General features: G+C 53.5%; 6 protein-coding genes across 6 annotated transcripts; 5 read left to right on the top strand and 1 right to left on the bottom strand.

Moving 5' to 3' along the window:
- Positions 1-270: 270 nt before the first annotated feature.
- PHYSODRAFT_496245 (hypothetical protein) lies at positions 271-1,245 on the top strand (the record flags this gene model as incomplete). The annotated part of the gene is made up of 1 exon (XM_009524286.1): positions 271-1,245. One exon carries the CDS (start codon positions 271-273, stop codon positions 1,243-1,245), a length of 975 nt encoding a protein of 324 aa, XP_009522581.1.
- Positions 1,246-1,952: 707 nt separating this feature from the next.
- Positions 1,953-2,424, top strand: PHYSODRAFT_285338 (hypothetical protein). Its single transcript, XM_009524285.1, has one exon. It carries the CDS (start codon positions 2,023-2,025, stop codon positions 2,350-2,352), a length of 330 nt encoding a protein of 109 aa, XP_009522580.1. The 5' UTR covers positions 1,953-2,022; the 3' UTR covers positions 2,353-2,424.
- A 1,308-nt stretch (positions 2,425-3,732) lies between these two features.
- Positions 3,733-4,119, top strand: PHYSODRAFT_328035 (hypothetical protein; the record flags this gene model as incomplete). The annotated part of the gene is made up of 1 exon (XM_009524284.1): positions 3,733-4,119. One exon carries the CDS (start codon positions 3,733-3,735, stop codon positions 4,117-4,119), a length of 387 nt encoding a protein of 128 aa, XP_009522579.1.
- Positions 4,120-4,868: 749 nt separating this feature from the next.
- On the top strand, positions 4,869-5,255 carry PHYSODRAFT_328034 (hypothetical protein; the record flags this gene model as incomplete). The annotated part of the gene is made up of 1 exon (XM_009524283.1): positions 4,869-5,255. One exon carries the CDS (start codon positions 4,869-4,871, stop codon positions 5,253-5,255), a length of 387 nt encoding a protein of 128 aa, XP_009522578.1.
- A 2,473-nt stretch (positions 5,256-7,728) lies between these two features.
- On the bottom strand, positions 7,729-8,115 carry PHYSODRAFT_328033 (hypothetical protein; the record flags this gene model as incomplete). The annotated part of the gene is made up of 1 exon (XM_009524282.1): positions 7,729-8,115. One exon carries the CDS (start codon positions 8,113-8,115, stop codon positions 7,729-7,731), a length of 387 nt encoding a protein of 128 aa, XP_009522577.1.
- Positions 8,116-9,606: 1,491 nt separating this feature from the next.
- Positions 9,607-11,571, top strand: PHYSODRAFT_543468 (hypothetical protein; the record flags this gene model as incomplete). Its single annotated transcript, XM_009524281.1, has 2 exons — positions 9,607-9,861; positions 9,955-11,571. Coding segments are annotated over 2 exons (1,872 nt in total), but the record flags the coding sequence as incomplete, so codon positions are not given.
- Positions 11,572-13,491: the final 1,920 nt, after the last annotated feature.

Genomic DNA, 13,491 nt, shown 5'->3' with positions numbered 1-13,491 from the left:
ACGAAACGATTTCGGTGGAGGACCATGGAGCTCCTGGCGCCGCAACCGCAGGTCCAGCAGCTGGAGCTGCGCGAAAACGACGTCGACAAGCTGCTGAGCAGCTTCTCGCCGACCAACAAATCGACTAGCGAGACGCGCAAGCCCGCGGCCGCCACCAAGAAGACAAACCAGAAGAAGGACGATGCCAGCACCAGCGCCAGCTCGCAGCGTGCGCGGCGCTCGGAGATCGAGAAGAAGTCGCGGCAGCGCCGCCAGGGCTCGCTCAAGGGGATGCGCGACGAGGTCAAGGTGCTGGAGCGCGAGTACTTGCGGCTCGCGGCCATGGGCTCCGGCGACGCGGGGGACGGCAGCGACCCGCAGCACGAGCGCGGCGTCTTGCTGGACCCCTCTCAAGTGCAGGTGCTGCGCAACAAGTTCCTGCGCCTGTCGTCGGAGGCGGCGGCGCTGCGCAGGGAGCAGAAGCAGCTGCACCAGGTGCTGCACGTGCAGCAGCTCTTCCGCGACTCGTTCAAGGCGCTGGCCGCCGAGTTCGACGGGGCCGAGAGCGACCCGCGGCGTCAGGCCGTGGCGCACGCGCACTTCGAGCCGCTGGCCCACGAGACGTGCTTCGCCATCATGCGCGACTCGTACGACGTCATCACGCGCTTCGAGGCGGGTCAGGACTTCGTCACGACGGGCTCGTCGCTCTTCGGCTGGAGCGACCGCCGGCGCCTGGACGACGACGCGTCCAAGATGATCTTCTGCTTCCGCAAGCTCTTCGAGAACCAGAGCTGCGAGCGGCTCATGGAGGAGTCCTGGCGCACCTTCTCGGACCTCGAGTTCATGCGGCGCGTGGTCTTCTCGTCCAAGGTGAGCCTGGACCTCGAGATCCTGCAGGTGGTGAACCGCGACGCGCTCGTGGTGCGCCGCCACACCAACTACCGCGCCATGGGGCGCAGCTTCCACACGGTCTACCTGCTCTTCCGGCTGCAGACGACGAGCGGCTACACGGTCTGCTTCCGCACGATCCCGGCGCCGGGGATCCAGCAGGCGCTGGGCGAGGGCGAGGCCTGGATCGACCTCTTCCACTGGACGACGCTCTCGCGCGTGCCCGACGCGGACGGCATGCTCACGGACTGCGAGATCTCGTTCGGCGGCTCGATCAGCGCCGGAACCATGAACTTCGCGGCCCACTGGATGCTGGAGCTCATCATGACCGTCGTGCGCTGGGAGAACGCCTGCGTCGCGCCCCTCTTCATCAAGTAAAGCGTGCGTAGGATAGTAAGCTGCATTTAACGCGCGTGGTGTGACACAATCGCTCGCTGTGTTGAAGTTGCATGTACCATGTAGCCATGACGGATCCAGCAGGTGATGTGGATTTTGCGACTGCCAAGGATCTCAGCTGCGTGAGGAAGGCTGGTCTCAATTGGAGCGCTACGCTGCGCTTTGCTCGATGAGATACGTGCGCGTCAAGGCAGACTCGCCTGAGGCAGGCAGCAACACATTTTGCTCGAAGTGCACGACGATCGCCGGCAACAAATTGGTCGTTCCGTCGCCACAACCGCGCGTACGCGGTAATAGAGCAAAACTCCTTCTGCTCCAGATTATTATTTCGCAGCCACCCCCGCGACGCTATCAACCGCTTGCGTCGGACCATTCTGCACGGGCAAAGCAGAAGACGAGTGCCTTCCTGCCATCAAGATGGCAGCAGCTCTAGGCAAGCAGGCTGCTTCGATGGCTGCTGGATTTTGCTTGATGATTGCATGCCCGCATCAGGGGGGATGCTTCGGTCCCTAATGGCTCGCTCATTGGCCGAAATCCCTCTTGAGCCGACACATCGCCGCGTCTCTGCGCAGCCGGGAACTGACTACCTCCCCATACTCAACTACAGTCAAATCGAACGCAGCGCCAGCTACGGACCGCGACCTCAAGCGCCCACGCCATCACTTCTCGTTTTCCGTCCCCGACCTCACATCAAGCGAGCGCCGCGGACTCAGACCGCCACACCACACAACCAACACACCTCACACCAGACTCAGAACCATGGAGGACGAGTGCGATATGCTCGAGTGCTGCCTGTGCGGCGCGCTCTGCGGCGCCTGCTGCGCCTCGGCCGCCGACTCGGGCGACGACCGCCGCCGCGGCGGCCGCTACTCGGACGAGTACCGCAACGGCCAGCCCGTGTACGTGCAGCCCGTCGTGGTGCAGCAGCAGCCGGGCTACGGCCCACCGCCTCCGGGGCAGCCGGGCTATGGCCCGCCTCCTCCGGGTTACGCGCCGCCCCCGGCCGGTTACGCTCCGCCCCCCGGAGAGTACCACCAGTACCCGCCTCAGCAGTACCCGCCGCAGCAGCAGTACCCGCCCAAGTACTAAGAAGTGACGTCGATCGTTGAGAAGGAAGACGCAAGACAAAGCTGACGAGGGTTTCGCTGCTGCTAAGGAGAGAAAAAGAAGAGAAACAAAAGAGAGAGGATGAAGAAGATGAAGAGTTTCCGCCACCTCGCGATGGATCGAACGGACCGAGGGGGAGGAAAAGAGAGAAGGAGAGGAGGCCGAAGGGCTTTTAGAAGCAGTGAAGTTTGGTTCAGATGTTTTGAGTTGTCCGTCTCAAGGAGGGACCCACTGGCAGACGCCGGAGACGGCGTAGTGTGAGATAAACTGCTAAGATTATATGAGTTGATGCATTTTTGCCTTTTCTGTCTTGAGAGTAGCAGTCAATACAAACTATAAGTATAGTCCGCAGGCGAGTTTATACTCCGTCCGTCTTTTCCCTACCGGGTGATTTGGAGAGTGCATGTGAGGTCTTACTCTGGCGTACAGCTATAATATATAGGTACAGGTGATAGCTTACTAAAAAATCTCTAGAAACGACTAAGGGGGTGATAGTGAGACAGTGGTGGGCTTCTACGTAGTATTTGTCCTTGCAGAATGTCTCCTCGTCCAAATAGACGGCCCACATGAACATCTTTCACATTGCCAGCACTCAGTAGGGCAAAAAGATGAACTGATAAGATATCCAAGAAGACAAGTTGAGCCATGATCCACTGTTGCGGTTGTATGGTCCAGGTCTTGCGATTCGGTCATATAATCAGCATGTTCAAATCCTGGACCTGATCTGCATAAGAACCAAAATAAAGGCAACCCAACGAGGACGAGCGTTAGACTGTGGATAAAACTCTCATTCATGCTGACGGATCACAATGTTTGTTTCCTCGCCACTGTTTTTTATTTTTCTCTTTTATTTTCCTGTTCGCGACATGCATTTCAATCCTTGCTCATCCACACTTTGTAGTCATTTATTCACTTTTTTGTTCATATTTCCAACCCATCCGTTTTGGTAAGCTCATTTGAAGTCGATCGAAGCTGAAGAGACCTGGGAAAGCTTCAAGTCCTCTTTAACATCCCTCGACCTGAAGAGATAATTCCGCTGATGTTCCGTATTTTGAATTTGAATTTGTTACAAGACACGCGTAGACGAGATGCCAGTTTAATCTGACGAGTACCTACATTCCTATTTTAGCGCCATCGATCCAACTCGTTCAAAAGAAGAGCATCGTGCTGCCGTTGGGAAAACTGAGATACTCAATTTGACGTCACTACAGGAGGTAGGGAAATCCGTCAGCAGGAAATAACGGTTTACTACGCAGAGCTCGCTACGGACGATATTACTGAGCAAGTAAATGGAAATTTATTAACTAGCTGAAAGCTTCACGTTGAAGCGGATTGACTGGCAACTACGATGGAAGTGGATCCATGAGAGATCTCCAAGAAAGTCGACCAAGTGGTAGATCAATACCTGCAGCTCGGTCTCCAATCGTCCACAACGCAACTTGCCTGGACGAGGACAAGCGCATCGTCAAGACCATGAAGCTCGCTGCTCTCGCCGTCGTCGCTGCCGTCGCTGTCGCGGGCGTTTCTGCTGCCGACCAGCCTGCCCTGCGCTCGGTGGACAAGCCGGCCGAGGTGGCCCCGGCTGCTGGTGCTGCGAACACCCCGAGTGGATCCAAGAAGGAGCAGTGCGGAGGCTGGGGAGGAGGCTGGGGCCCCTGGGGTGGAATGGGTATTGGCTGTGGCGGCTGGGGAGGAGGCTGGGGCGGAGGCTGGGGTCGTCCGTGGGGTGGCTGGGGATGGGGATGGTAAACGGTGACAACAAGCATCGACCAGGTGAAGCTTTCCCGACTCTCAAGCTTAGATCCATTCTCCAGAACACTGAAGTGCTCGAAAAGTTTAGCGCTTGCTACAGTACTATTCGGGTTATTATCGGCATGAGTTCTACAACAACCAGTTAACACAAACAATTTGTTGTTGACAAGTCCGCTAGCTGTGATTCCGTTTGCACTAGTGTGCATTTGTCGCCAACCGATGCGTTTGCTTTCAGAACACTGAGCTAATGACAGATGTCCCATGCATTTCAATCCTTGCTTTGTAGTCATTATTCACTTTTTTGTTCATATTTCCAACCCATCCGTTTTGGTAAGCTCATTTGAAGTCGATCGAAGCTGAAGAGACCTGGGAAAGCTTCAAGTCCTCTTTAACATCCCTCGACCTGAAGAGATAATTCCGCTGATGTTCCGTATTTTGAATTTGAATTTGTTACAAGACACGCGTAGACGAGATGCCAGTTTAATCTGACGAGTACCTACATTCCTATTTTAGCGCCATCGATCCAACTCGTTCAAAAGAAGAGCATCGTGCTGCCGTTGGGAAAACTGAGATACTCAATTTGACGTCACTACAGGAGGTAGGGAAATCCGTCAGCAGGAAATAACGGTTTACTACGCAGAGCTCGCTACGGACGATATTACTGAGCAAGTAAATGGAAATTTATTAACTAGCTGAAAGCTTCACGTTGAAGCGGATTGACTGGCAACTACGATGGAAGTGGATCCATGAGAGATCTCCAAGAAAGTCGACCAAGTGGTAGATCAATACCTGCAGCTCGGTCTCCAATCGTCCACAACGCAACTTGCCTGGACGAGGACAAGCGCATCGTCAAGACCATGAAGCTCGCTGCACTCGCCGTCGTCGCTGCCGTCGCTGTCGCGGGCGTTTCTGCTGCCGACCAGCCTGCCCTGCGCTCGGTGGACAAGCCGGCCGAGGTGGCCCCGGCTGCTGGTGCTGCGAACACCCCGAGTGGATCCAAGAAGGAGCAGTGCGGAGGCTGGGGAGGAGGCTGGGGCCCCTGGGGTGGAATGGGTATTGGCTGTGGCGGCTGGGGAGGAGGCTGGGGCGGAGGCTGGGGTCGTCCGTGGGGTGGCTGGGGATGGGGATGGTAAACGGTGACAACAAACATCGACTGCGTGAAGCTCTTACAACATTTTTAAAGCTTCGTCTCCAGAACCTCAAGTGCTCAAAGAAGTTAGCGCGTGGTAGCATTCAGACTATTCTTTCATTGGGCTCTACAACAACCATTTAGCAAGAACACTGTGTTGTTGACGAAGTCCTCTAAACCTGTGACTCTTTTGGAATACTGTGCGTGCATTTGTCACCAACTGATGCGTTTGTTTTCAGCAGAGGACTGACCGAAGTGGCGGGCACTACTGAGGTCATGGAGCCCCTTCAATTTTCACTCCATACTCTTCAGCACTTCGACACTTTCAAATCATCCGTTTTTGGACGGCATGTTTGAAGTCGGTCGATTCATGCAACCGTGGGGTCCTCAAGGATGTTAGCAGGCCCAATTCAGAGCTCGCCCTGAGCATATGATGGAATTGATTGCGGGAGATTTAATTCCTTGGCTCTCTTTGAGATGTGGGTGGCCTAGCTGTACATCCCAGTAGATGGCTTCAACGATGAAGAGCTTTAGACAGTGGATAAGCTTAATGATCATAGTATGCCTATAAACAAAAATCGAAATGGCAGAAGTATGGGGCACGCACTCCGTGTTGTCGTGTTTCATCCTCCCGCTTCTCGATAGTGAAAGAGACCGAATACAGTCGCAGCTTGTCGTCATGCTGCTCTTCGGATTCAAACACTGCGGCTTCCAGCAGCTCTAAATCCTCCTTGGACACGCAGCAAACAATCTATGGACTTAGGACGGTTAGAAACCGCAGCACAAACGCGGGACAAAACAACAACGACGAGGTGGAGCTTCGTTCTAAGGAGCATGTGAGGCTCTTTTTCTTCAACATAACTGCATTTCTAACAGATACTCGTTGACTGCATCGCCAAGGTTCGACCTGGATTGATCGGAAACCTGAAAGCTGGAGCATTACGTAGTAGGCATTTCCAGATTAGCCACACGAATAGTACGGATCCCGCTCCTGCATAGATTGGTTCATACTCCTGCACCGACGAGCACACAGCACCAAGCCAACAAATGCAATGAGCAGTAGAGTTGTAGCCAAGGTTTCGAAGTCATCGCGTTTTCGTAGATACATACTGTAAGTACTGGCAATCGAATGCAGTCTGCCAAATCTGGCCGAGACACGTAGTACGTAGTACGTACCGCATCGGTTTGTTGGTCTGCTTTTCTCATCAGGTATTGGTCAACTCCGCACACAGAAGGGGACCATGGATGAATCTCTCAACTGCAGCTAAACTACCTCACCGGCCGCACGCTCCTTAGAATAAAGCTCCACCTCGTCTTTGTTGCCCTCGCCGCTCTGCTGATGCCAACGTAAGTCCACCCACAGCGACACAAGTCGTCTTTATGTGTGTATAACCTCTTGGCATCAGCCACGGTGCTCTCCGACAGTGCGCTGGAGCCGCTGACAACAGATACGAGAACTCTGAATTCTTGACCGCAAAGTTTACCCAGAGTGCCAGCGACGCATCAGGTGGCTCGATCATCCAACAGACTCGGCAACCTGAAATGCTGCAACGTCCCCGATGCCCGTCAGGGCACTTTTAACAACTCTTGCAAGCGGCAGAAGGAGGACACGTTTCCGCACTTCCAACCACTTGCCCAGGTGTGCTAGATGGAGACATGGGGGAGATGTGGGTGGCCTAGCTGTACATCCCAGAAGATGGCTTCAACAATGAAGAGCTTTAGACAAAACTCCTATCCCCAGTGCGCTTTTGCGAAATAAAGACTACGCTTGGCTCTGACTTTCCTCGCCACTATTTTTCGCGGGGCAGGCAAAGAGAGCCAAGGAATTAAATCTCTGCGTAGTAAACCGTTATTTCCTGCTGACGGATTTCCCTACCTCCTGTAGTGACGTCAAATTGAGTATCTCAGTTTTCCCAACGGCAGCACGATGCTCTTCTTTTGAACGAGTTGGATCGATGGCGCTAAAATAGGAATGTAGGTACTCGTCAGATTAAACTGGCATCTCGTCTACGCGTGTCTTGTAACAAATTCAAATTCAAAATACGGAACATCAGCGGAATTATCTCTTCAGGTCGAGGGATGTTAAAGAGGACTTGAAGCTTTCCCAGGTCTCTTCAGCTTCGATCGACTTCAAATGAGCTTACCAAAACGGATGGGTTGGAAATATGAACAAAAAAGTGAATAATGACTACAAAGCAAGGATTGAAATGCATGGGACATCAGTCATTAGCTCAGTGTTCTGAAAGCAAACGCATCGGTTGGCGACAAATGCACACTAGTGCAAACGGAATCACAGCTAGCGGACTTGTCAACAACAAATTGTTTGTGTTAACTGGTTGTTGTAGAACTCATGCCGATAATAACCCGAATAGTACTGTAGCAAGCGCTAAACTTTTCGAGCACTTCAGTGTTCTGGAGAATGGATCTAAGCTTGAGAGTCGGGAAAGCTTCACCTGGTCGATGCTTGTTGTCACCGTTTACCATCCCCATCCCCAGCCACCCCACGGACGACCCCAGCCTCCGCCCCAGCCTCCTCCCCAGCCGCCACAGCCAATACCCATTCCACCCCAGGGGCCCCAGCCTCCTCCCCAGCCTCCGCACTGCTCCTTCTTGGATCCACTCGGGGTGTTCGCAGCACCAGCAGCCGGGGCCACCTCGGCCGGCTTGTCCACCGAGCGCAGGGCAGGCTGGTCGGCAGCAGAAACGCCCGCGACAGCGACGGCAGCGACGACGGCGAGAGCAGCGAGCTTCATGGTCTTGACGATGCGCTTGTCCTCGTCCAGGCAAGTTGCGTTGTGGACGATTGGAGACCGAGCTGCAGGTATTGATCTACCACTTGGTCGACTTTCTTGGAGATCTCTCATGGATCCACTTCCATCGTAGTTGCCAGTCAATCCGCTTCAACGTGAAGCTTTCAGCTAGTTAATAAATTTCCATTTACTTGCTCAGTAATATCGTCCGTAGCGAGCTCTGCGTAGTAAACCGTTATTTCCTGCTGACGGATTTCCCTACCTCCTGTAGTGACGTCAAATTGAGTATCTCAGTTTTCCCAACGGCAGCACGATGCTCTTCTTTTGAACGAGTTGGATCGATGGCGCTAAAATAGGAATGTAGGTACTCGTCAGATTAAACTGGCATCTCGTCTACGCGTGTCTTGTAACAAATTCAAATTCAAAATACGGAACATCAGCGGAATTATCTCTTCAGGTCGAGGGATGTTAAAGAGGACTTGAAGCTTTCCCAGGTCTCTTCAGCTTCGATCGACTTCAAATGAGCTTACCAAAACGGATGGGTTGGAAATATGAACAAAAAAGTGAATAAATGACTACAAAGTGTGGATGAGCAAGGATTGAAATGCATGTCGCGAACAGGAAAATAAAAGAGAAAAATAAAAAACAGTGGCGAGGAAACAAACATTGTGATCCGTCAGCATGAATGAGAGTTTTATCCACAGTCTAACGCTCGTCCTCGTTGGGTTGCCTTTATTTTGGTTCTTATGCAGATCAGGTCCAGGATTTGAACATGCTGATTATATGACCGAATCGCAAGACCTGGACCATACAACCGCAACAGTGGATCATGGCTCAACTTGTCTTCTTGGATATCTTATCAGTTCATCTTTTTGCCCTACTGAGTGCTGGCAATGTGAAAGATGTTCATGTGGGCCGTCTATTTGGACGAGGAGACATTCTGCAAGGACAAATACTACGTAGAAGCCCACCACTGTCTCACTATCACCCCCTTAGTCGTTTCTAGAGATTTTTTAGTAAGCTATCACCTGTACCTATATATTATAGCTGTACGCCAGAGTAAGACCTCACATGCACTCTCCAAATCACCCGGTAGGGAAAAGACGGACGGAGTATAAACTCGCCTGCGGACTATACTTATAGTTTGTATTGACTGCTGCTCGACACCACGGCGGCTTCGCCAGCGCAAGAGCCTCCGGACACAGGGCAGCTAGCCCTGGCCGGCTCCCCCTGGGAGGGATCGGCTCTGAGCGGGCACCAGCCACTTCCCACGTGTCGAATGCAGACACCGCGCTCCAAGACGACGGCTCACGATGCGACGACAGCGGACGGGTGGACTGCAGCGCAGCGAGTGCGATGCATGACCAACACCAGCGCGGTTCCAGTGCCGGTCATCGCGGCCCGAGGCCTCTTGGCGGTGGGACCTGGCTGCAATGAGTACGCGCAGAGCCAACTCCAGCAGGTGTCCCATCCAAGGAGGCGGCCATGGCGTCCAGGATGATGCAGGGCGTCTGGAAGACAGACGAGATGAAGATGCTGCTCACGACGCTGACGACGGATTGGCCGGCATACATTGATCGGGAGTGGCCATCAGAGGTCCAAGCAATGCGAGACTTGGCGCTCGCTCCAGCTAACGCATGCTGCGATGAAAGTATTCGAGCGTGGTCAGAGGCAGAAGAAGGGACTTTACTTGCTTATACAAGCGGTATGTTGGAACTTCCTCATCCTCCAAACTTCATCAAGGAGATTCTGGTCAGCGAACATCGTGCTCTGCCGGAAGACTTTCATGAGGCACACATGAATTATACGCTGACGACCAACCTCCCACCCTACGTTAACCTACCCAGGAACGCGCCGCATGTAGCCATCTTAGAAGAGCTACACAAGGCTAACGTAGACCCCGCGACTGGCATTGGGCTTCCGGTGTTGCGCGGCCTCCTCAACGACGTGAAGCGATTTATTTACGACGGCAGCCACACGCTCAGCTTTGTGTTCTACTCCAAGCGTGCAGCTCAAAGCTGGGTGAAGAAAGTCTTACGCTTCCAGCGTGCCGTGATTTCACTCCATGACACGGTGCGCCGACCCCAGGATGAAGGAACGGGTAGCTTTTCGCCGGCACTGCTGGAGTTGCAGTATGCACTATATGTCCATGGAGCTGGAGCGCTGGGTCTTGCCGCACTGGCACGAGCGATGTCGCAGTTTGCAGGAACTAAAGTCCTCGATGTTGAATATCCACGGTCGCAGAAAACGGATATCTATGACAACAGATTCCACAAAGTCATTTTTGCTCAAGCCAAGTGTCCTGACGCTCTGATGGGGGTCACACGGGTTGACTTAAACGGAACGATGATAACTCTCCATCACTTCCAAGCCAATTTACGATTTCCGTGCACGCGATGCTTCAATGCAAGACACAGTGCTAAAATGTGCAAGGTCCCTGGTCGTCTACTCGCCAAGACGCAAGCTCGGTGTTCGCGAGTGTACAAGGGTGAGGTGACTAAGGTTACACCGGCAGGAGACTCGGCGTACCGGGTGAACTCAGTTACGGAGCTCCTCGCTCTTTTCACGGCACAGCAAGACGAGTTGGCGCAAAATGGCTCGGCCTTATTGGAACGTACGGAGGTGGTGACAACGGCGAACGACACTAGTTCTATCGCGCCCAGTGCCTCCAGTCCAGCGTTGACTACACCAGCTGACGTGCGACTGGATGCAGCTTCATCGCTCACTGCTCGCGACGATGGCTTCGCTGTAAAGAGGTCGAAGAAGGATCAACGCGCAGTAAAGAAGACGGAGCAGACGTCTCACTCGACGCAGTCTGCGGCTAAGAACGCTAAGATCTCGGCAGCGGTCGGAGCTAAGACCTCCAAATCCAGCACAAAACAAAAGCCAAGTGCGAAGGCCAAATCACGCACGAAGCAAGCTACCGGATTTGCGGCTTTTCAACGTGCGGAGGCGCTCGGTCAATATGGCCCATTAGCCGATGATGATAGTGATGAGGACGACAATGCACTTGAAGAGCTAGGTGTGCTGTCAAGGAATGCGAATGTGAACGCGATGCTTCTTCGTAACATGAACATGCGAGATAGACTGGATATTGTGCTTGCCCGACTCGGGTTTCCCACGCTGTCGACAGCTGAGCTAGATGAGCGCGAGCTGGAAGCAACAATGACAACTGAAGAAATGATTATTCATGAAGCCTACGGAGTGGATGGTTACGCAAGCGGCTCTCAATCGTCGAGCGCAAAGGTAGAAGGTGCCACGCAGCTCCCGTCTCGGAGCCCGCGGATCGCCTCGGGCAAAGTAGTTGAAGATGTGTACATTCGCTTACTACGCGCGATCAGCACAGATGCTATTCGAGAGGAAGACCGCCCTCAGTGCGAGTTAATGCAGGCTGCGAATCAGGAGGCGTTTAGTAGATGGGTGTCGCTTTACCGAGAGTCGTTGGGAATCCCGATGATGAAGCGAACTCAGACAAAGGTGGATTTTCTCCGTCCTTGGCTCCTGAACAACTGCACCGTGCTCAGGCATTTGTTTGCTTTCTTGCCGTATCCTGAATTAGAGGTGAAAACATGGTCAATTCAAGATTTGCTCTCCTGGGGATCTGCCGAAGTTTACTTTGAACAAACAACTGCAATTGCTCGTATTCTTCACGATGAGAACACTTCACCTGCAGTTCGGGTTTTCTGTTCTGACTGGCATTCCCGCTGTGTCTCGAGTGACAACGTGACCAGCATGCACCGGCATGCGGAGGCACCGGAAGAATGGCGGCGTCTTAAGCAGTGGTTACCAGCAGAGCTGTGCAGAGACAACTACGTTGAATTACCTGATGACGAGTGGAAGCTTCTCCATGTGCTGCCATACGTTCTCACGATGTGGGGAGCGACACCGATGGGAAGGACTCCTCACTGTGCTCGTCTTGTTTGGCACCATGAGTACCCCTTCCTCGACACGCTATGCAAAAGCGTTATTTCAAGTGCTGACTGGGGGATGGCACTCCACGCTCCATCGGGGCTAACCTGGGCAGAGTGCGATGCGGTTGGGCTGCAACGCATGGACTGCTCCCAAGCGCACTAGTGGGCCACCCGGCCCAGCACGGGTCTTCGGCGGATGTCTCGCCGCCGCAGACCCGACAGTCGTCTGCCGCACGATTAGTGCAGACGACATTACGAGACACGTTCCTGCCTCAGTCTCCCCAAGCCGCTAACAAAAGCCGTCGAAAGGAGTTCCAGCGGCTGAAACGCAAGCTAGCCAAAGCTAGCCAAAGCTCGCAAGAGAGAAGAGAAAGCTTTAGCCTCTGCAAGGTTGAACAATGACCGCGGTATGCTCGCGTCTGACAGAACTTTTGGCCTCATCACTCAAAACGTGAGAGGTTTTGGTGCGACGCCAGCCGCGCACACTGCTTGGCTGAATTCTCTAGGGCGCACAACATCTCACGGGTACCAAGATATCGCAGTACTGCAAGAGACACATGTGCACACGTCAGAGATCGAGGAAGCGCGGCGTGAGCACGCTGCGCGTTGGGGGTTTCGTGTCGGTGAAGGTTGTCCTGTTTACTCTTACTGGGGTGCAGCGGAATATGGAAAAGGAGGTGTGGGCATACTGATCAACCCCTTCAGATCCTACTAAAATGTTCGACCGTATTGGCAACATGCTTAGTCTCCTCACTTTGTCGCGGTTGTGGGTCCATTAGACGGTTTGGATATTGTGGTTGCAAATGTTTATGCCCCTATAGATCAAGGCCCGAGGGAACAGCTTTTCAGCAGTTTACTAGAGTTGGAGCGACCAGAGCATGGCAGAATCCTGCTCGGGGGAGATTTCGACTGCACACTCGATGGGGTACTTGATCGTACGTACACTTCTCGCTCTAACTCGCACGACTCGCCCGCGCTTTGACATCTTCTCGCAACATGGAGCGCCTGTGACTGCTTAGCATTGTTCACACCGGCGGGTGACGATTACGCACGAGTGAGGATGTTTCAGCAGAAATACCACACTTACACGTACAAGGTGGACGGAGAACCTGAAACGTGTAGACTGGATCGCTGGTATGGCACTGCGTCTGTTAGTCCGTGGGTGGCCGCAGTTGAAGTCGTTGCTCCAGCAGCTAACGCTGATCATGATGGTGTACAACTCCATCTGCGCTCTCCCAGGAACCCGCTCCGAGTCAAGCGACCCAAGCGTACGTATCCGGTCCCTAGCTATGCCAAAAGTACGGCTGATGCCTGTATACATGGGATTCTCGATGGACTATACGATCGACTACGAGATGAGCAACCGAATGCTGACGAAGCTGTTATTCTTTGGGAAGCCATGAAACAAAGGGCCTATACTGGACTGCGACGGTGTGCCCGTCAAGCACGACGGCGGCTCACTCGCACTTCTCGGCAGAAGCTGGCACGACTATTACGCCAGCAACGCGCTGCGCTTGCAGCTGACACTCCCCGTGAGGATGCAATTGACGACATCACCGCACGACTAGATGCGATGTCC

The sequence above is a fragment of the Phytophthora sojae genome, assembly GCF_000149755.1.
Source record: "Phytophthora sojae unplaced genomic scaffold PHYSOscaffold_3, whole genome shotgun sequence".
In the NCBI taxonomy this organism is placed as follows: Eukaryota; Oomycota; class Peronosporomycetes; order Peronosporales; family Peronosporaceae; genus Phytophthora; species Phytophthora sojae.
The sequence above is the reverse complement of the archived record's forward strand: the minus strand, read 5'-3'. Positions and strand labels throughout refer to the sequence as shown.

Excerpts from the sequence above, each read along its gene's own strand:
- PHYSODRAFT_285338 (XM_009524285.1), top strand. The coding sequence starts at position 2,023 with ATGGAGGACGAGTGCGATATGCTCGAGTGCTGCCTGTGCGGCGCGCTC.